The following is a 23371-nucleotide window of genomic DNA, read 5'->3' on the forward strand; positions in this document are numbered from 1 at the left end:
GCAGCAGCAACAATCATTAATGGCAAAATTGAAATGAGGAAGAAGAAGCAATAACATTCATTAATGACCAACAATGATTGTGGTGGAATGGTAAGTACTCCTTCATCCTTAAGCAAAAGGTCTCGGGTTTGAGCCCCTTGGGTACGGAGTCACCTTGAGCGCTTTATGTGGGACTTCCCGACGCGAATTCGAATTTAGTCGGGCTCCAATGAAGTTGATACCCCTTCGTCAGAAAATTACATTGTGTAGCTAGACTAAAAATATTTTTTTATGTATATATATTACATATTGACACTCTTGACTTCTACGTGATTTTACTTCTTTATATTTTGACACCCCTCTATCAAAGTTTTGGCTCCGCCATTGAATGTGGGTATCGGACATCGGGTGAGAAATAAAAAAAATAACATTAATTAATGACGAAATTGAAAGGAGAAAGAAGAAACAGAAAATCCATTAATGGCGAAATCAAAAGGAAGAAAAAGAAGAGTAATCATTAATAGTGAAATTGAAAGGAAGAAGAAGAAGCAGAGCAACCAGAAAGAAGAACCTCTTTAATTTGGTATGTATTTATAAAATGAAAAAAGTTCTTGGATAAGTGCTTTTTAATAAAGAACTATTGATTTTAGCAATGTTTTTTATCTATTATTATATATAGTAATATTATGATAAATTTTTATTAAGTATTAAAAGTGAATTATGAATGCAATATAAATGTATAATAAGTGTTTTGAAAAATATATTATGCTTATTTGGTAAAAAAAAATTGACACAATATATTATAAGTGTATTAAAATGTGTGATAAATGTATTATTCATCCGTAAAATTTATATTATATGTGTTATATAATTGTTCTTTGTAATATATATAAGAAAAAAGACATAAAGTGACACCTGAAGTTGTTCGAATTTTTCAAAAATACACTTTAACTATGCTTCTAAGTGTTTGTATCCCATCGGTGGATAATTGAAATTTGGGGCAGATATAGTTAATTTGGGATTTAATTAGTAATAGGTGGATATTAGGTGCGTTTGTAAATTAGATTAAGTAATTAAATTCTAACTAATAGATGATCGTCACATATTTTTAAAAAATATTTAAATTATATAATTGGCAATCCATCAAAAAAGTGATCAATATTGAATTCAAAAATGGACGACAGGAGTATTTGAAAGTCAACTAGTGGATAAGAAGTATGGGTCAGGCGGTCAGCTAACGTGGTGGGGGGTGGGGGGTGAGGGGGGGGGTGAGAGAGGAAATGAAATTTAAGGTGAATTCAAAATTAAAGTAGAAAAAAAAGTAATCAAAACCTAAGAGAACCAAAAAATAAAGAAAGAAAAGGATATAAAGAAAAACTTAAAACGAAAAAAAATAAAATTAACACATGTCACATAATGATTAATGCATGATAACATTTGTTTTTAAGAATTTGGCATTGATCAGTTCAAAATTATTTGGGGGAGTAATAAGAAGTCCTCATAGTTAAGGTGTCTTTTTGAAAATTTGGGACAAATTCATGTGTTATTTTATCTTTTCTCTATATAGTAAAGTTGTATTATAAGTGTCCAAGTGAATTTTTTTATTGCTATAAATGGTAAGTATTTTCTTAATATAGCATATTTATACAAGTTTCCCTTGTAAGATTAAAAAAGGAACCTTAAAAAATGATTATAATTTGGATTTAATTAGATATTTATAGCTCTAATTTGTTTAATTATGATTCATAGCTACACGTTAGAAGAAGGAAAAAGACGAGCGAGATTGAGGGAGGGAGGAGAGAGGCGAGAGAGATACTATTGACTTGTATATTTGATTAATAATTACATCACGGTACAATTAATGCAATTGATTGTATAAAAAAAGCTAGCTACCGGAAGGAGAAAAGGTGAGAGGAAGGAGAGAGGCGAGCGAAATCTAGAGAGAGAGTGGATAGAGGAGAAAGTGATACAATTGATTTATATATCTGATCGATAATGTATCACAAATACAATTGATCTATACCAAGTGTAATAACACATACAATTGTATCAATATTTTATTTCGTAACCAGTTGTACTTATACTCACTTGTTACTTTGTTATTATATTTATGTGTTACAATGTGTGTTTAATTTATATTTGTATTTATATCATTAACTGTTACCATTTGTATATATATATTGCAGAGAGAAGAGGAGGCGACCGAGAGAGAGAGCGAGCAAGGAAATAAAAATTTGCGATAACATCTTAATTGTATCTATGAACATGTATTTTTTAAAAAAAATTACAATACTATATCTGTTAAAGAATGACAAAAAGTCTCACATCGATAGGGCTGGGCGTTTGGTCGATTCGGTTCGGTTTGTAAATTTCGGTTTGGTTTTTTGATTTTCGGTATGGCAAAATGTGAAACCAAACCAAATTGAAATAAATTCGGTTTGGTTCGATTATTACAATTTCGGTTCGATTTATTTCGATTTAACCAAATTTAATAATCAGTGGTACATTTTCAAAATTCAATCACTTTTGTACAATTTCTTCAACCTCTCAATTACCATTGCCTTGTCAACTACTTTCTCATTTTTGTTTGTTGATTGGTATAATAAGTTTGGAACTGTGTTAGATTGCCTATTTGTTATCCCAAATGTTTTTCTTCAAATCAGACGTAGTATACAACAAGCTGGGAGGCGGGAGCAAGTAAAATAATGGTCGTCTTGGGTATGAAAGAAAATGGTTTTCTAGAAAATATTTTTTTATGAAAAATAAGTGATTTTCGTACTTATTTCATGGTATTTGATTAGTAAAAAGAAAATATCGTCCTAAGAGTATTTATAAATAATCTGGATAAGCATGGCAATGGGCGGAAGGAGCAAAAACTTTGACATTGCACATTAAAATTTACAAATTTTTTATCCTCTCTATGTGAAGGCAGATCAATATTTGTGATGATATTTATACAGCCTGATATATGGGGCACGAAGGATACTTATACAAATCATTTCCTTTTGCTGGTCTCAAAAGAATTTGATGGAAACTAAATTTGACTCTAGATAGAGCAAATCACAATACTAAAGCAAAAAAAGGAACGCAACTATATAAGTATTTAGAAACCGACAAGATACTGTAAATAGTAATATTTCTTGACAAAGATGATTGATTACTGATGAGAGAGTGAGAAGACTGAACAGTCGAAGATTGTTGATGGACGACAGTGCAATGACAAGTTGACAAGACGAGAGTTGTAAGCCTGTGAGTTGCGACAGCCGAAGTCTGTGAGGATTGCGACTTGCGACAAGCCTGTGGGCTGTGAGGGTAGTAAAGAGCCTCAAAATAGAGGATTTCTTTCTGGTGACAAGTTGACGAGATGAGCCTGTGAGGGTTGCGACAGCCGACGGTGGTCGCCGCCTCGCCGATCTGTTAAGGTGTGGTCGTGTGAAGTTTAGGGATTTTGGTCGAGGAGTCACTGGTCTTAGGAGTTAGGACTTAGGTCTCTGAAGTTTAGGATTCAAATTGGGCCAGAAAATTTGGGACTTATACAGACTACAGTTATAACTTATAAATTTAAGTAGTATATAAATATTTTGGTTTTTCGGTTAACCGAATTAAAATAACTAAAAACCAAAAACCGAAAAACTATTTTTTTAGGATTTCAAACCGAAACCGACCAAACAAACCGAAAAACCGAAACTGAAATTAAAATTTTTTCGGTTCGGTCGGTTTTTTCGGTTTGAACCGTATTATGCCCAGGCCTACACATTGGTGGTTAATGAGATGGGTGGACTCCTTATAAGGCTTGGGCAATCCTCCTCCCTTTTAGCTAGCTTTTGGGGTGTGAATTAGGCCTAAGACCTAATCTAACATAGTATCAGAGCAGGACCCGTCTCACCCGATGTTGGGGCTCCCAAAATCAAAATTGTCCACGCATCAGATGCTAAGCACTGGGCGTGATGTGGGGTGTTAAAGAATGACAAAAAGTCCCACATCGGTGGTTAATGAGATGGGTGGACTCCTTATAAGGCTTTGACAATCCTCTTCCCTTTGAGCTAGCTTTTGGGGTGTGAGTTCGGCCTAAGACCTAATTTAACAATATCATAAAGATATATCACATATTTATCTTACTAGGTGATTTTCCTTAAACGAAAGGATTAAAATGTAGAGTTAGAAACATAACTCATTGAAGGCTGATGTTTCCGAATAGTGTATTTTTGTGTTAGCTTGGTGAAAGTATTATATATATATGACTTTGATGGGAAATAAATCACAATTATAATGTGATTATTTACTTTATGAAATAGGATGCTATAAATTTATATCATTTGGATTACTAGTTTATCAACATAATTGAAATTAGGAAAGATAACAGAATGGATACAGAACGAGTGAATTTAAAGCTATGCAGAGTGTAGTGAATTATAATTTATTTGAGTAAAAGGTAATTGAATCGACCAATTGCGTCCCTTTCAAACATTTTTGATCATATAATTTTTATAAAATATATTATTCAAGTTTAGTTGGATGCTCGTCAAATTTCAGAATTTTCATTTTCAAATTACTCGTATATTATTTAACATTTCCTACAATTATATTTGGAAATATACATTGGCAGCAAAATTCAGTATGCACCCCAAATATATATTAAATTAGAGGGTTGTTGCTAATCAAGAATATAAAAGAGATAATATCAACTTAAAAAATGAGAAAAAAAATAAGAGAGTATTTTCAGTGATTGATAACAAATATTTTTGCCAGGCGAGGCTGGTTGGAGCCTTCGCGAATTTACCCCTGCAATCAGTTTGGTTCGCATTCTTTGTCATTCCTAATTGAGATATACGCAATATATACACTATCACTGTATATGTTGTGTATAAATATGTATATCATATATAAAATATATTTATTTTCTTTATATATATAAATTTTATAAACTATTTTATTTATATATATAAATTTTATGAACTAGATAATCGAATGATTTAGGACCGTAACTATCCCTTTTTTCTTTTTTTTTTGTAAAGGTGGGTTTGGATATAAATTTTCCCCATTTATGGATATTTTATTGTTATTTTAAGCACTTGTAGTGTATTGATGATTTTCCCCACGATTTTAGTGCCGTTAGTCCTATTAACTATTTGTGCATTTAGTTGTATTTTTCGTAATACTTATTTCATATTATTGTCAAAGAACTCGTGAAGACAAATTGTTATTTGTTCATGTTATGATTGTTGGACTGAGAATTGAGATGGCTGGATTTTTTTTATTATAAAGAATTAATTAATTTCCCTTAAGTGTGGTGCTGGATCGGCTTAAGTACTTTTAGATTCTCTAATCAAGTTCAATTGTTAAGAAAAACTAGACTTTATTTCTTAGATGGACATTTTCAATCATTTTTTGATCTATCATTCACTAAATTAATTATATTCGTGTTTTATCAAAAATACCTAGTAAAAAATAATTAAGAAATCATCATAAATCTTTATTTCTTTTATTATGCTATTTTTAATTATTTTTTTACCAGTATTTCAATATTGAAGTCTATTGTTTTTCAAGTACTCGGGATGGGTCTATCTAATTTCCGAAAATAATAAACTTTAACATCCTTTTAGAGCTTTATGTTAATTAATAAAGTTTTTTATAGCAATAACAATATTCATTATAGTCTGTGAATGAAATATATATGAAGAAGTTAGAATAAATGTAATTTTATGAGGTATAGATTATTTCCAACATTTAACGACAAACAAAAAAAGAATTGAGAAAAATTAAATATGTACCAAACAAATGACGACAAATTAACCACGCTTGGTTATTCGATGATATATTATTTTGCAGTTACAACCACAATTTCCACGTTTACCCACTGTTTACAAGGGACAAGGTCAAAACATTTCTTTAACTTATTTTATTATTAATTATATACATTAGATATAATATAGTATGTCTCTTTTTAATTTTCACCCATTTTTTAATTTAGAAATTCTAAGTTGTTTAAGATTTATTATTTAATATTTATTTATTTAAATTATGTTAGTGAAATACAATAATTTTTTATTTATTAAATAAATTTCGAATCTTTCAACATATATTATTATTATTTATTACTTTTATCTCCTTTATTACTTACGTGGGATCCAGGTGATATAGACAAACACGATAACATGGACCATTTCCATTATAGCACGTTTATCTATCTTATTATTAAAATAAAATAAAAATATTTATAAATTGACTTGTTTGTCCCTACTTTTTAGTCGATATATACCCTCCACTTTATCTACCTTCATATCAAACACCTTTCAGTGCTTACTAGCTCATTTCCCCAATTTCTGCCTTATTGTTTTTGTGCTTATCCTAAAAAATTAAAATGGGTCAAAAATCAGTTGCTGTTGGGCTAAAGATTCTAATTAATCAGAAGAAGATTTGTGAAAGCAAGGCAATTGCTCCTAATAATGTTTTAATTATGTATAGTTCAAGATTCACCAAAGTCAAACCCATCTTCCACACAAATCCTACTCAATCTATCAGTATTGAACATAATTGTTGCTTCCTCAAATATTGTTTCCTTTGCAACAAGACTTTGAGACTCGACAAAGAAGTTTATATGTACAAGTATGTATATTATACTTTATCCGTTTCAATTTATTTGTTATACTTTCATTTTTTTTTAAATGTGTTTTTTTACTTTTCTTATTATACGATATATTCGCCATAAATTTCTCTTGAAAGTAAAAGGAGGAAGTAAAGCCTATTGATTCACAGTTTACTAACTTACTTGTCAGCTACTCAGACTCGGTATTAAAAAAAAAGGGCTTTGGACTTAAAATCACTCATTTTTAAAAGTTTGGGTGGGGCACCTAAATTCGTTATTTCTTTACTTCTAACTTTGCACATGATATTCTTTTTTTTTATAAAAAAAATGCCCTTTTTGAACCATGTATCAAGTCAAAATGAGACAAACTATACAAATTGATACACAAAACCAATCAACAAACTTAATTTCATCGATTTTCTTTATTTTGTTCGTATATCAAATTTTATTAGTGTATCAAAAGTTAGGCCCCATCCCAATTATGTTTACCTAATGTTGGGCCTTCACCTTATATTGTTTACACTCTAACTGGCAAATTTTGGACGTGTGGGGGTGTTAGTGACCCATACCGTATGGGATTAAACAATGTGCTTAGTCAAAATCCTGACTTAGTTTTTAAGATTGAATTTAGCATGGTTCATTTCTTTATCACGAAACGTTAATTAATAATGTTTATATTAATTAATGCAGGGGTGATCTTGGATTCTGCAGTGTGGAGTGTAGAAACAGGCAGATTTATTTGGATGAAATAAAAGAACTTGAGACTTGTACTAAAAATATGTTACGATCTTTTCGCCGATGTGGAGACGATAACCGCCGGCGGTGTAGTGAGGCTTCGGCTCTACTGGAGGAATATAATCAACGGCGAAATCCCCTAGCATATTCTAAGAAAAATACTCGACCTATATTTACATTATCATAATTCGAATTCGTTTTGCTTTATTCTCAAATTCTTTTATTGGTTACAATAAAATTATTGAAAGAATATAGTGCAAGTATTATTGATCTGACTATTCCATATATGTTTTGGATAAGAAATCTTTGATTAAAAACGAAAGGATTTTTGTTATTTTACGGTACTAGCTATTTAGTGATTTTGTTTTCGAAAATGAGTTGACAAGCATATATTCGAGAAAAGTTATAATTAAAAGTGACAATATGAGCTGTCGAAGATGTTGATGTGGGTGCATAAGTCCATTAAAATCTCCTACGTGACAGCAATTGATGACCAGGATGATTTTAACCCATACTTCTATATATCATTATCCAATTTCTATTTCGAACTTTATGTTATTGTATTTTACTTTCTTCGTGTTAATTTGTTTGGTGTAGTTGATTGGTCGTAAAGGTTTAAAAAGAACAACAAATTAATCTTCAAATTTTATAAATTATTACTTGTGATTTCGTGATATATGTTGAAAGGGCGATATGAGATAAAAGACTTTTAATCTAGTGATTAGTTTCCGCCAAATGAAAGTCCATTTTATATACTAAAATCGTTTAGTATATAAAAATATGTCATTTTATATACGGATCAATACATAAATAATATTAAATAACGAACGGACCTGGAAAGAAACCAATCATCTTTCTTTGAGATAAATCAAACTAATATCCATTAATACAATGAATATGATGGATCCGAATAGGCGGTATGTTTCGTCTCTAATTAAGTGACATGAATATATCAAATGATCTTTACCAAAATATCTAAATTGGTAGTTGGAAATATGTGGTTAATTTATATCAAGTTTTCTTAGTCAATAGATACTTTGAAATTTTAAGAGTATGATCATGCATATAGAAATCAATAAAGAAGTAATACATGAGTCAAACATTGAAGCAGTATGTGAATCAAATATAATGTATTCATTTATGTTAATCTACCCAATTTGGCCTATATTTATAATTGATTTAATATGTGGCCCAAATTAATTCAAATTAAATATATTATATGTTATATAAAGAGATAGAATAGTATATATTTTAAAGATAATTATTCAGTAATTAGTAAAAAAAATTGGGAAGAATTGAACAGATTACCTTATGATATATTTTTTAGTCCATTTTGAAGCTGTCCATTTCAAACAAAGTAAATATTAATTAGGGGGGTTAATGATTTTTCATTTATTAATTTGACCTATTTTAATTTGGTTAAATTCAATTAAAGATCTCCATTTGACACCCCAACAAAGACCTAATAATATTTCTTAGTTCTAATGTGGCCGGTGTTGAAAAAACTTTTGATATATATAGTATATGATGCAATAATTAGTAACGTGAGGCATGCTTATTGTTATTCCATCACATGAGCAGTGGGTAGTGCTTTTGCTCTGTGAGATCATAAAAAATGATAGAATATGAATTAAGTCAATATATTCATCACCACGTTTGAGTAGTTATAGAATTTTATTATTTTAACTATTTATGAGTTTACACTTACAAGCACACAATTTTCACGTTCAGACAATATTACAAAAAGGGGACCCAGAAATATTTCTGCAGCTTGTAATTTATTATATTATGACCCACTGGAAAAGTTGAGGAATTCTCCTAACTGTTCTATTTTTATCGAACGTGGGAAGTAGGTTTAAATATTACAGAAATATGGATATTTTTCTACTATATTAAAAATGTGAGTAGAAAGTGAGGCAGTTTTTTGTCCTTAAAATTGTATTTGAGGGCAGTTTAGACACTTGACAATATGCAATGTGGCTCTACCCTCAAAGTGATCTGACACGTACATTTAATCGCTTCACTTTTATATTTTCATCTTCTTCATTTCCGCTACCTATCTCATATTTCCTCTTTCTAAACCCTTCTCTTCTACTAACAAAAATAATAATTACTTTCTCCGTTTAAAAAAGAATTAATTTTTTTTTGAATCTATTTTTTTTAAAAAAAAAGAATTTTTTCTTTTTTTATAATATTTTAATTTCAGCTTTACATGTAGCATGTTTAAGGTCACACGATTAAAAGATAATTTTATATATTTGACATAATTTTAATTTAGGATGTAAGATTCAAAAATTTCTTTATTTTCTTAATCTCGGTGCCAAAGGTATTCATTCCACCAGTACGTCATGCACCTACAGGTGCGGCGATGCCACCGACCGTCGGTCCTCATCCGCCGCTGTGAAAGTGGAGTGAGGCATCAGATCTCTCAGCCAATCAATGGTACCTGCCGTTTGCTTCTCTGAGGCTACCGTTGGTTAATCTTGAGGATTACCACTGACTTTCTAGCTGATGTAATTAAGTTTTTTTATTATGATGAACTTACTTGTCTGGAGTAATTGGGTTAACTTTTCTGATTTTATCTCCTCTCATTGATTGTTTTGTTTATTTGTTTACTCTGTATTGAAGTTATGTATTACTCATATCTAATTCTATGTCAGTATAAGTTTTTGACAATCACACTGGTTGACGTTGATTCCAATTAGTTTATCTATCAAGATTCGGTAGAATCCATCCTGGTATAGTTGTTAGTTATAAGAGATTTCGAAAATTCATATATTTCTATTCAAATTGCCCGAGTTTTCTTCACCTCTTCTTTTAGTTCTCTTAATACTAATTGTGACAATACATCTTTTATTGTATCTCAAATAATGAAAACTTCTCGATTAGAAACATATGTTGTTTATGGAGTTGACACTGTGATTTTTGTGAATTGCTAACTTTCTACTTTTGATGATTTTTCCCTTTTTAAGTATTTTGAACTTGTCTACTTTCATTTGTCGATTTGGTACGACTATCTCAGATATTGGATTCAGCTATTTCTTCTTCTACAAATGGGTCGAGCGTGAGCTCTCCGGGCTATTTTGGTTACTACTTTTTCCCGTCTCACTCTACTCATGGATTATACGTTTAAATATTGAATTGAATTCTAATCGGATGGTTTGACTTGGAGGAAAAACACTATTATTTTGGATTTTAGGTTTTAAAAATATTCTTCCTTGTGGAGTAACCTTTTTATAACATAAGAACCATATAGTTCCAAATTCATCATTTTACTTCTAATTGTTTACCATGGTTTGCTGCTTAACGCAACATAAAAGAAGTATTAATTGGTCTTGGCCATGTAGTCAATCAATTGATTTAGTTTGCTATAAACATATATTTAAGCTATATTGATCATGTGCAGGTCTGGATAGCCAAAAGAAAAGCTCTTCCCTTACTACATGTCGGTCTATAATTTTGATTGCAAGTGATTCAAAAGAAAGCTTATATTTGGGATCTTTGGAAGATATAGCTATATGGGTGATATTACCAACTTGAACCAGTAGTTTACATAAGGTATTTTTCCTGCTTCTTTATTTGAGCTTTTAATATATTTTCCTTAAATATATTGAGGTTGTTGGTGAAGTTGATTCTTTCAACAAAAAACACCTACTTTCTACCATCGAATTGCTTCCATTTTGTTTATATATGCATCAGTTCATGTGTACTTCGAGCATATTATATGTATAGATGATTCAAGAGTTTGTATTTTGCGTCAAATAATCTTTTCAAAAGCTGAATTGTAAACGTGAATGATTATTCTGAGTTACAGAGTTGCACTTCCTCTATGTAGATGAGGAGTTTATGATACCCAATATTTGTTCTTACGTTATAGCATGGTGAAAACTAAGCAGTACTATCATGTTTCTCTATAGTGCTTAGTTCAAGGCCTAAATATGTGTATGTAGTGAATGGGCAATCAACTTGCTCATCTGTAAACTTCCTCTGTGAAAGCTGTTCATTTTTTTATGACAATAGAATCTGTAGTTGTTCCAGTCTAACAGCCCGCACAACACAAAGGAAAGTTTACACACTAAGGAAGTTCAGTACTTAAATATTTCTGATTTAGTTGGGATGGGAATATGGATGCTATTGTTGGAATTTTACTGTAAGAATAATTCCTTCCAATACAGTTATCTGTTGGGATTTGCAACTAAACAAATTAAATAGGATATTTTTATTTTTTCCAGTGAGCATAATATACCAGAAAACAGTTGCTTTCTTGCTTCATAATAAGCAACACCAATAAATGGATGAGGCAAACAGTACTTGTGGGGAAATAGAAGAGATTATAGACTATATTGAGCAGAGGTTTAAGCAGATCAAGCAGTTTGACATACTTGACTACTATCCGTCTGATCACCACTTCTTCAAATATGACAAAAATTATAAGAACATGACATCGGAAAGTGCCTTTTGCCAAAGGATTGAAAAAGAGTGTCTTTTGTTGGAGAAGAACCCCTGGCCCTGATCAATGGAGTTGCAACTAGATGAGAAAGGGGTACTTTGTTCTTTAATTTAAGTGCAGATTATAGTTTTGGTTTACCATTAATTAATTGTCTTAATTGTATATTCCAAAGAAATTATATTGTTCCTAATTTTTCAAATACTATAGCCCATCACTTCTTGTAGTAGACCCTGTTGGAGAGAAGGAAATGAATTCTTAGAAAACTAGAAGGTGCAAATTCCTAGTGCTCTCTTGTGGGAACTATTAAATATCATAGATTTTTCACCTTACGCTTTGTGTTATTATTCATTTACAATTTTTAAGAAATTTTTTTGCTCCCTCTGAAGAATCTACCAAATATTTTGAAGGATATTACCTTCAACCAGTCTTTTTTTTATCAGGACATAACAAGTAATGAATTAGATGAAGTCTAAGTCGAGCTTACTGTTTACTTTCTTCTGCATAAGAGAAAAGCTTTGAGGACTACTATGTGAATACGTATGCTGAGGGCAGAATATAACACTCGTGGGTAGAGAAGGAATATAAACCAAAAGTCATCTTTTACTAATGGAAGAGATCATGAATGTTAAATATTGCATATGCTGAAGGTAATCTAGGATGTACGTAGAGGTAGTTGTGCTTTTTCCCAAATATTTATGTTGATGTCATTTGAAAGTCTGAATTTGGCGTGTCGGTAGAATGCAGAGTCTAAAGATCATCTCTTTGATGACATTGAAGTAATAGCTACTTTCTGCGACTCATTCGTGTATGGATTTCATGTATACTCAGCTAGGTACAGCGCAATAGTTTGCTTTATAAAAATTATCAAGTCTAAATTATCATCCTACCAAAAATAAACAGCATCTAAATTGTTGTGCTATCTAGTTTTCCATTAAAAACGCCTTCTTTTATTTTTTGCCTCTTTAAGTTTTTATTGTTTTCATTTTTGAGACACACACTATGGCATTGCTAATTACTGAAAATGCAGGGAGTGATCTGGGTTTCTACGGTGATGAGTATAAGGTTAATACACACATTTATTACTTAACATAAACATTTTCACTTGAATTCTTAAACTTAATGGTTAACTAAATTGTTTAATTCGGTATAAATACGAGTGCAAATAAGTACCTCACTTGACAGTAGATGTTAACTTATGATCTAGCGTGCGATATGGATCTATCTATACATACATAGAATTTTTTTATGGTTAGCCATAGCCATCGGCAACAACTAGGTCCATATAGCTGTTGAGTTTGCCGCCACCATCTTATATGAAAAAACTCCATAAAATGTATCTAGTCTAGTCAGTACTAATGGAAGTTGTTTCGATATACAAATGTGAATCCTCATTGAAGTCAGATTTATGGATAGGATCTAACAGTCATTGAATGAATTAAGTTGCATTTGTAAAGTTGAAGTCCTTTTAGGTTATCAAAAAACCAGCATTGGGAATTGTATACCTTTTCAGATTCCCAATATAATAATCTCTCTATAATATGCTGGCTGGAGAACAAACACCAGTAATCACTTAAAAGAAAATCGGATTCAGCAGATGGCGGAATTAGACCGTGTGGACGAATTCTATTTCTCAGCATTATTTGATCACGAAGAACAATTGTTCCCAATTTCAGATGAAATGTATGCTGAGGAATTGCAATTGCAAGAGGCCTTATATTCCGCAGCCACAATTTCAGTATACAATAAGTTTAAAAGAGTCAAGAAAGAACCCGGAGAATCTTCCGGTACATTCTGCAGTATCTGTACAAATAACAAACTCGCAAACGAAATGTTTGCGACTGGAAATTGTTCACATTCTTTCTGTGTTAATTGCGTCACCAAATATGTTACTAGAAAAATAGTACAAGAAAATGTTAGCGTTATCAAGTGTCCAGATATTGCTTGTAAGGCCATAATTAAACCGAAGTTCTGGAGAGAAATTGTTCCTAAGCAAGTGTTGGATCAATTGGAAAATAATGCTCTGTTTTCGGGTTCGATGAAATTGTACTGTCCTTATAAGGACTGTTCAGCTATGTTGGTTTATGATGGGAGTGAGAATGTGATTGACTCTGAGTGTCCTAATTGTCGTCGATTGTACTGTGCTCAGTGTAATGTCTCGTGGCACGAGGGATTAGAGTGCAAGGAATTTCAGCGTTTGGGCAGATCAAACGATAGAGGGAAGGGAGATGTGATGCTGATGGGAATTGCTAAGAACAAGAAATGGAGGAAATGTCCAAAGTGCAAGTGTTATGTTGAAAAGGGTGATGGCTGCGTGCAACTAACTTGCAGGTATTTTTCTCAATCGTTAATCTCTCTCTCATTCAAGAGTCGTTTGTAATAATTTGTTTTAAGTTGTCGCAATAATAAAATAAGTTTTAAGTTGTTGCAATAATAAAATAAAATTAGGATCGAAGATTTGAAGCTTTTATATTTATTAACCGTTAATATTTATAGATATGTAATGGAGTACATTGGCCAATAGGCCTAACTTCTTCTCAACACTACAAGGCCTACAATTCAGACCAACAAACAGTGAAAACATATGGAAAATAGCTTGAATCTTCTCATCTTTTTCTCAAATTCTTATTACATAGAGACCAAACTGACTGGATAATTGGTGCGGTAAACAATGAAAAATGTATATGTTTTTCTCTTAATGTATGTTAAAAAGTGTATATTTATCATTTTACATAGAGGTAGGGAGTAATTGGCTCATAACATGTCTCCACATGATAACTTGAAAGTAAAGTAATAACTATAGTTGGAATGTCAAATTGCTCTTTTTGTGTAACAATATAATGAAGATAGTAACAAAGAATTGATACTCCAATTGAGTTGTGCAAATGGTTTTGGGAAATAAGGCAAGAAACAATATACACATTGAACTAACAATATACATAGTATTTATTGAATATACAGTTGAGAAAATTTTGAATCTATGGCAGGTGTGGACATGATTTTTGCTATCGCTGTGGAATGGACCACAAATCTCAACATATTTGTCCTTCAACTTAACTAAAACTCCATTATGGTCGCTTAAGTTTTCTTTCATGCATGCATCTTGTGCTTTCGATGATCGATTTCAAGGCTTCACATATACTGCAAGTTCAAATTATTATTATTCCTTTTAAGGTTTATTTACTTCTTAGAAGTTCGTATTTTTCTCTTAAATTAAAATGATTATTCAAGTGATCATTATTAAGTTTCCTTTGCTTATAAATTTGTAGCATAACTCCTTTTCTGTTCACTTCATTATTTTTCTTTTTTTCTCGATATATTTTTCATCTATTTTTCTAACAAGGCATATGGAAGTTGTGGTTTTGTTTTACATTTCCTTTTTCTATTGGGAACGTTCATTTCTCAACTCAATGGAGTTGCTTAAAAAGAGTATGAGAACATAATAGTCTTCATACTTGGCGAAAAAGGAATGAGCGGTAGACAGTAAAGTTCATATCAAGTAAATAATAAGAATGAGAAATATTTATGGTATTGTATTTAAGAATAATTGGTGTTAGAGTCTCTAGTAGATCTCTTATCCTTCTCTTCGAATATAAATTTAAGGATATTTGTGTTTGATTTTGAATTTATGTTGGATTTGAACCTTATTCATCAAAAATACTTTGATGGACAAAAATAAATGAATTTGATCTTTTAACACCCTGGTATTTGATTTGCATTCATTAGATTTGTTTTGAATGCCTAGATATTTAGTTTGCCTTCCTTCTTGATCTTCATAGAGAACTTATAACATTTAATCCACGAGAATTTTTTGCCTTGTTTATTTATGAAAATCCTTATTATAGTTGTAGGTTGGAAGAATTGTGAAAAAGACAACTATTTTAACCATACTAAAGTCGACATGAAAATATTGATTGGCTCAAGCATGTCAATTGTGTCAAGATGGAAGAGATGACAAACTCTTCTCGACCAATCAAATTGGAACTCTCATGACTATATTTGATTAACTAGAATATGCCACCTCTGCTTGGGTGGAACATATATGATCAGGATAATTTTTAGTGTATGTCTGCTTGCAAGTCGTGAAATTCTCATTTGAAGTTTCTGGTGACTAATTATGTGTCATTTGAAGTCAAAGAGTAACTTAACTCTTCAATTGGTATACTATTTAGTCATCTTTATCTTTGTAGAATTCAATTTTCTTCAATACCAACTACAATTATTTTGGAGTCTAATGGTTCCAACTATATGTGTTTTCCTTCATATAAACTCAATTTATCAATTTCATCCAAAACACACATTTTTTCTCAACCAATTGTCACACACTAATTTCTACACAATTGCAACATTTCACTCTCTACCACATTAAACTTTTAAATCACCAAATTCTTTAGCAATTAGATTTTTTCCCAAGAGACCAAAGTCACTTTCCTCTGTTGGTCAGTATTGCCCCATAAGCTAGAAGGTATAGGGATTATTTATGGGGAAATTTTATTGCATCATCAAATGTGTTGAGTTTCACTTTGGTGAGGATTATGCAAAGACAATATTGTTGTCTATTTTTTTCTGGTCATGATCAGAGTACACTACATTCAATTCTTTTCTCACTCGATGTTAGGTTCCTATATTATTTTATACACATTTTAATTGTCAGACCTATACATACTGAGACGTTACCGTCTACATCAGTAGGTGACATGACAATTTATTTCATTATGCATATGATTTTGAAATTTTTTAACTTTCAAGCTAGTTTTTTTGGTTAAATTATACGTATGATATCATTTTCTTATCAATGTCAGCCACCATATAGCCACTATATTTGAGCAAAAGATGCATAAAGATGAAAGAAGCTTCTCCACAAAACTCAAAAATTGAACCTCTACTTTATTGAGCGCTTTAATTTTGAATGAAGAGTTGATCAATACTCATTGTGAAAGGCTAAAAGATAAGAACATTCAAAATCGTAAAGTTAGATCCTATTAAAACAAAATAAAGTTGATGTTTGAAACCATTCTATATGTCAATAATCCACATAGTGATGTTGATGATGATGTTTGTTCTTAAATAATTGCATTCAAAACTCTATGAGGGCCCTTACTTGACTCTTTATTTCTTTTCAGTTTAAAGAAACAATTTCATTTAATTGATAAAGTTATCTCTGTATTATTAAAAAGTCTCTTGTGATTCAACTTTTCACATGCCCTATATACAGTATAAGCTTAATGCACCAGACTGTCCTTTTTACTCTCTGGTGAAACCAAAAAAAATAAAATTCAACATTTTCCACTTGATTCAACATTTCAATCCTAACAATATTCTTCTCTTGAAGTCCTTTAATTATTACTACTTCATTTTTAATAAAAAAAAAACCTCTATTAATTTAGAAGATTTCTTTTTCTAATATCATCTTTACTACTCCAAGAAGGTACATAATTACTACTAATTACTCTTTCAAAGAAAAGATTATGGGTAATTTGGTTAAGTAGTCCCTATGATTAATGGTATTAAACTGTTTTTCAATTGATGTGTCCAACTATATAGGGAAAAAGACAGTGGTACAAGATCTCTGTTGGTATCTATCTATATATATATATTTCTTTTTTCTTCTTATTTAAATGGAAATGAGACCTGGCCGACCATGTCTCATTGTCACAGTATACACCTCACGTGCTTTCTCTGACTTTGAGTTAATATAAAAATAAAATGTCATTCCCTAATTGAGAATTGATCTAATATTACATAAATTAAATTATTTACCTAATGAGTGAAAATTAAATTATTTACCTAAAGAAATAAGAATTAATTTCCACTTAAAGTATTTTTATTATTCTTTGTCCAAGTAAATTAAACTTTTTTCGTTTCAATTTATTTGATCTAATTTTCTTTTTAGTTTGTTTTTAAAAAATTATCTTTTTCTTTTTAGCATTTTTTTACCATAAAGATTGATATATTTAATCATTCCATTTAAAAGATTTATTTACTATCTTAATTTTTTTGTCAAGTTAAAATAGGTCACTTAATTTAAAACTAAGTGTGTAATATCAAAGTAAGTTTTTGAAAAGAAAAGAAAGTAACTTACAGCTTGTGTCATAAAAAAAGATACACGTCAATAAATTTCAAAGTTAATACTGACTTCTCTTATTCTTTGTAAAGGTCGGGGACACTTGTTGTCTCTTTGAAATAAAGAAAAATGCAAAGGTATTATGGGTTCCACATAATTCAACACCAACAAAAAATTCCCTATCAACACAAGAGAAATGAGAGGCTGTTAAAGTCCAAGCAAAACACCAGGCCCCCGCTGTTGCAAATCTCAAGAATTCATATTAAAAATACTACTATATAGAATCCCAAATAAGTTAAAATCACTAACTTTTTAATGTAAATTATTGTGTATTATATTGTCCTCATCTCCTCCTACCAAATAAAATAGAAGTGAAAAAGTAAATTAAATATAAATAATAATAGTTAGAAGATTTGTAATAAAGTTTTTAACTTCATTAGTTCATTTACAATCAAAGAATAAGATATAATGAATAAAATTGTTTCTCTCTTAACCATAAATTACCTTATACAACATGAATCTAAATCAGTTGATATAGGTATAAATCATTGAATAGAAACCCTTAAAAAAAAAAAAGCTTCGATTGTATAGTTAATTATGATTATAATCAAAATATATTTTAAAATGTTAATACAAATTCTAATAATTTGAATACGAAGAAGTATAAGATATGAGTATTTTAAAATGATGAGTTAAGTTGGGTCCAATATATCCATCCACTCATTTTCTCCAGCTCAGTCGTGTGTGTACTAAAACTACCACACTACCCTTTCTTTCACTATAACCACTTGCACTTTCACTCTTCTTCTTCTTATGAAACTTCACTCCATTGCCGCCTATTTTCTGCTCAATTGACACCTCTTTCATGGCGTTTTCTTCATTTCTTTTCTTTTGTCTTTCGTTTTTAGTATTCACTGGCTCAGTTTCATCAACTGCAAATGACCCAATTAGAACTTTCATAGTTCACGTCCAACATGATGCTAAACCTTCCATATTTCCGACCCATGAGAACTGGTACGAGTCCGCTCTAAGATCTCTTTCTGCGGATACCCAATCGTTAGAAATTGGTGAAGCTGCTGCTAATCGCATTATTCACACTTATAGTAATGTATTTCATGGGTTTTCTGTTAAATTGTCGACTTTCGATGCTCAGAAGCTTGAGGATTTTAATGGGGTTTTGGCTGTTATTCCTGAACAAGTTAGGCATGTTCAAACAACGAGATCCCCTGAATTTCTTGGATTGAGTAGTGCAGACAGTGCTGGGTTGCTCAAGGAATCAGATTATGGGTCCGACCTTGTTATTGGAGTAATTGATACTGGGATCTGGCCTGAGAGGAAGAGCTTCCATGATCGTGATCTTGGTCCAGTTCCGGCAAAATGGAAAGGGGAGTGTGTGGCTGGCAGAGACTTTCCGGTGACTTCATGCAATCGGAAATTGATTGGAGCGAGATATTTTTCCAGTGGGTATGAGGCGACAAATGGGAAAATGAATGAAACTAAGGAGTTTCGATCTCCCAGAGACTCGGATGGTCATGGAACTCATACAGCTTCAATTGCGGCAGGGAGGTACGTATTTCCGGCGTCTACTCTTGGTTACGCTCGTGGTGTTGCTGCTGGGATGGCTCCAAAGGCTCGTCTAGCTGCTTACAAAGTTTGCTGGTCTTCAGGCTGCTACGACGCTGACATCCTGGCTGCATTTGACGCCGCCGTTGCTGATGGTGTCCATGTCATATCCCTTAGCGTTGGCGGAGTTGTTGTTCCCTATAACCTCGACGCAATCGCCATTGCCGCCTTTGCTGCAACCGATGCCGGAATCTTCGTCTCTGCTTCCGCCGGAAACGGTGGACCTGGAGGCCTCACAGTAACCAATGTCGCTCCTTGGGTCACCAATGTTGGTGCCGGAACAATTGACCGTGATTTTCCTGCTGACGTCAAACTTGGAAATGGTAAGATAATTCCTGGAGTGAGCATATATGGTGGCCCGGCGTTAACTCCCCACCGACTTTACCACTTAATTTACGCCGGAAGTGAAGGTAGCGATGGGTATTCGTCTTCACTGTGTTTAGAAGGTTCATTAAACCCAAATTATGTACAGGGAAAAATCGTATTGTGTGACAGAGGCGTCAATTCGAGAGCTGCAAAAGGCTTAGTGGTGAAGAAAGCTGGTGGAATGGGGATGATAATAGCCAATGGAGTATTCGATGGTGAAGGTTTAATAGCTGATTGCCACGTGTTACCAGCGACGGCAGTTGGGGCTTCTGCCGGTGATGCGATAAGGAAGTACATATCGGTAGCATCAAAGTCCAAGTCACCGCCAACGGCGACCATTTTATTCAGAGGTACTCTTCTAAATGTGCGGCCAGCACCAGTAGTGGCATCATTTTCAGCCCGAGGACCGAACCCAGAGTCACCCGAAATTCTGAAGCCCGACGTGATTGCACCTGGAGTGAACATCCTTGCAGCTTGGCCCGATGGTGTTGCACCCAGTGGGCTTCCATGGGATACGCGTCGAACAGAGTTCAACATTTTATCAGGAACCTCCATGGCTTGCCCACATGTATCTGGACTAGGAGCATTGTTGAAAGCAGCTCATCCGGGATGGAGCCCAGCAGCTATAAGATCAGCATTGATGACAACTGCCTATACAGTGGATAATAGGGGACAAATTATGATGGATGAATCAACTCAAAATTCGTCGACTGTGATGGATTTTGGAGCAGGACATGTGCACCCTCAAAAGGCAATGGACCCTGGTTTGATTTACGACCTAACTTCCTATGACTACGTCGATTTCCTCTGCAATTCCAATTACACAACCAAGAATATTCAAGTAGTTACAAGGAAGTATTCAGATTGTAGCAAGGCAAAAAGAGCAGGCCATGTGGGGAATTTGAATTACCCTTCTCTTTCAGCAGTGTTCCAACAATATGGAAAGCACAAGTTGTCCACACATTTCATTAGGACTGTGACAAACGTCGGAGATCCCAATTCAGTGTACCACGTGATTGTGAAACCACCGAGGGGTATGGTGGTGACGGTGGAGCCAGAGAAGCTGACGTTTAGAAGAGTTGGACAGAAGCTTAATTTTCTGGTGAGAGTACAAGCAGAGGCACTAAAGCTATCACCAGGGAGTTCCATAGTGAAAAGTGGCTCAATAGTTTGGTCAGATGGGAAGCATGAAGTGAGAAGTCCAATAGTTGTAACAATGCAGGAGCCTCTTTGATGAAGAAACGCTTGGGAATTAAGTGTTCTTCGTGCTACCGAATCTCGATAACAGTATATGTATAACAATATATATGTGGATCTATCTCTGTTGATAAGCAACTACAATGTTTAATATGTATGTTGACAAGGATGATTGTAAAGGTGAAGAAGAGTTGGGAGTTGGTTGTTTGCTTTCAGCCATGAAGTTTTGGCTGCGTTTGTCTAGAGTTTTGATGAAGCATATATCATATCTTATGTTTGGTTTCTTTATAGCAATATATTGATGACGTTGAAAAAACCTTTGTACAAATGTTGGATGTTGCATTATGTTGAGGGTGAGAGTTGAATTTGAATATATAACCTAACGAGTTGCAATATAAAATTGGGGCTATGTTCTTCTTGCTTCATAATATAGGTTTCGGGTTTGAGCAGAGAGAGAGGGCACAAAAGATCAAGAGAGCTAGACCGAGTACATTAGTATTAGGTCCATCATGTGCACACCATTATTTACGTTTAACTACTTTTCGAGACATTTGTGGATGACCCTTGAATCAGAGGCGTATCTAGAGGGGGTGCCGTGGGATCACGTGAACCCATGCTCCCCTCTCTAGATCATATATAGTAGTGTTATATTTTTAAAAAAATATTTAAATATAAATGTGTGAACCCATGTTCAAAGTATCATATAAAAATTTGATGATGATTGGGTTCACTTCTTTAAGTGAGAGATAGAAATTTAAATCTTATATCTATCTTGACTCTTTGAATAACACTTTTCTAAGTGGTTATCAGTTACTTTTTCTTTTGTTTTTTTCCTTTATTCTTTTAAATTTTTCAAGTGTGTTACATTGAGAATTGCTAAAAAATTAGCATTGTAAATTTTTTATATAATTAAATCAAATGTGTATATTAAAATTTAAAACTAGTAGTATTATATATTTTGAACCTATAATTTTTAAACCTTAATGGTTCATATTACGAACTAAAAGTCAAATTGATCAAATTTATATTAGAGATACATTATTTTGTAATCGTGCACCCATCTAGCTGAAATCATGGATACGCCTCTGCCTTGAATAATAGCAATGTCAATTGCCTCGAAGAATTAAAATTCGGATTTCGCTTTTAGTTTCTTAAAAGATACTTAAAAAGAATAGGCAGGAAAGAAAGTGGATGGGGGTGATTCATTTTGACTGCTTTTTTGGGTGCATGGAATAGATTGAGAGTAAAAGCATATTAAAGAGATTTTGGTCAAAGCAAAGTTGGGTTAGGTGATGTGTGAGTGCTTTTGCACTGTTGCAAAGTAAAAAAATAGTATAAGATGAGCTTTTAGAAGAAAACAAAGACATTGGCATGGGCAAAATAGGACAATGCTTAGGACAAAAAAATAATCATGTACTACTTTGGCAAAACTCTCAGTCGTGCAAGCAAATTATGTTCAAAAGCGACAAAACCATAGTCATTAGAGTGGTCTCTTTGATGTTCGTCCATTACTAAGGGACCACTTGATTGGTGAGATCAAAATGATTATTTAACTCTCAAATGATGAAATTAACCATCCCATATAAAAGACTATAAATACTTTCATAGAAGATTATGATATTCTTGTTTGTTCCATTTCACCAATCAAATGACTCCGAGTTGTTTATTAATCCAGCTATAATAGCACATTTTTAAATTAATTAGATATTTCTTTTGGGACAAATATCACCCACCATTCATAATAATTTGTTTAGGTGAGTTAGCGTTGATATGTCATAGGCCGTATAATTACCTTGTGTTACAAAGTTGGATGGGAAATGATTCATTACTCTATTTGTTTCTAAACTTTATATGCCGACAAATCAAAAAGGAGTAGTCGTATCGATCTACGCTGTCAAGACTATTTTAAAATGTTGCTGGATAGGTGTTGAATCATTTCATAGTAGTGTGCATTTTTGGAGATCTGATACAGATACAACAACATTTTTGAAGAGTCGAGTAAATTATTAAGTAGAATTTTTATGCAACAGGCCTAACTTCAGCAAAGAAATGTGGAAGGCCACAACGGTGAACTAACAGTCCAATTGGAGTAGGCCGATTATTCTGTAAACTCAGGCCCACATGAATAACTAACATGGGAAGCACGACTAAATCCGTTATCGCCCAAGCCCAGATAAAATGGGGATTAAATTTGAATATAATGTTACTCATTAATTTCTCCCCAATCCATGATAAATAGATAATTACAGAAATTGTTGTTAGTGTCACAAATGTTTAGTAAATAACTGATTTTATTTTCTTACAACATATGAACTTTTTAAACCACGAATGTTTAGTAAATAACTGATTTTATTTTCTTACAACATATGAACTT

The 23371-nt window shown here is 32.5% G+C and overlaps 3 protein-coding genes and 1 long non-coding RNA gene across 4 annotated transcripts; all 4 read left to right on the plus strand.

Moving 5' to 3' along the window:
• The first annotated feature begins 6279 nt into the window (after window positions 1-6279).
• On the plus strand, window positions 6280-7573 carry LOC125820628 (FCS-Like Zinc finger 17-like). The gene is made up of 2 exons (XM_049500042.1): window positions 6280-6585; window positions 7256-7573. Exons 1-2 carry the CDS (start codon window positions 6341-6343, stop codon window positions 7485-7487), a joined length of 477 nt encoding a protein of 158 aa, XP_049355999.1. The 5' UTR covers window positions 6280-6340; the 3' UTR covers window positions 7488-7573.
• Window positions 7574-10697: 3124 nt separating this feature from the next.
• LOC125820633 (uncharacterized) lies at window positions 10698-12008 on the plus strand. The gene is made up of 2 exons (XR_007442542.1): window positions 10698-10858; window positions 11533-12008. It is a non-coding gene; the product is annotated as an uncharacterized LOC125820633 (long non-coding RNA).
• Window positions 12009-13344: 1336 nt separating this feature from the next.
• LOC125820842 (E3 ubiquitin-protein ligase RSL1-like) lies at window positions 13345-14271 on the plus strand. Its single transcript, XM_049500279.1, has 2 exons — window positions 13345-14078; window positions 14244-14271. Exons 1-2 carry the CDS (start codon window positions 13345-13347, stop codon window positions 14269-14271), a joined length of 762 nt encoding a protein of 253 aa, XP_049356236.1.
• Window positions 14272-18617: 4346 nt separating this feature from the next.
• LOC125820612 (subtilisin-like protease SBT1.5) lies at window positions 18618-21280 on the plus strand. Its single transcript, XM_049500023.1, has one exon. It carries the CDS (start codon window positions 18677-18679, stop codon window positions 21032-21034), a length of 2358 nt encoding a protein of 785 aa, XP_049355980.1. The 5' UTR covers window positions 18618-18676; the 3' UTR covers window positions 21035-21280.
• Window positions 21281-23371: the final 2091 nt, after the last annotated feature.

The sequence above is a fragment of the Solanum verrucosum genome, unplaced genomic scaffold (assembly GCF_900185275.1).
Source record: "Solanum verrucosum unplaced genomic scaffold, falcon-dt-bn FXZP01000117.1, whole genome shotgun sequence".
NCBI lineage: Eukaryota > Viridiplantae > Streptophyta > Magnoliopsida > Solanales > Solanaceae > Solanum > Solanum verrucosum.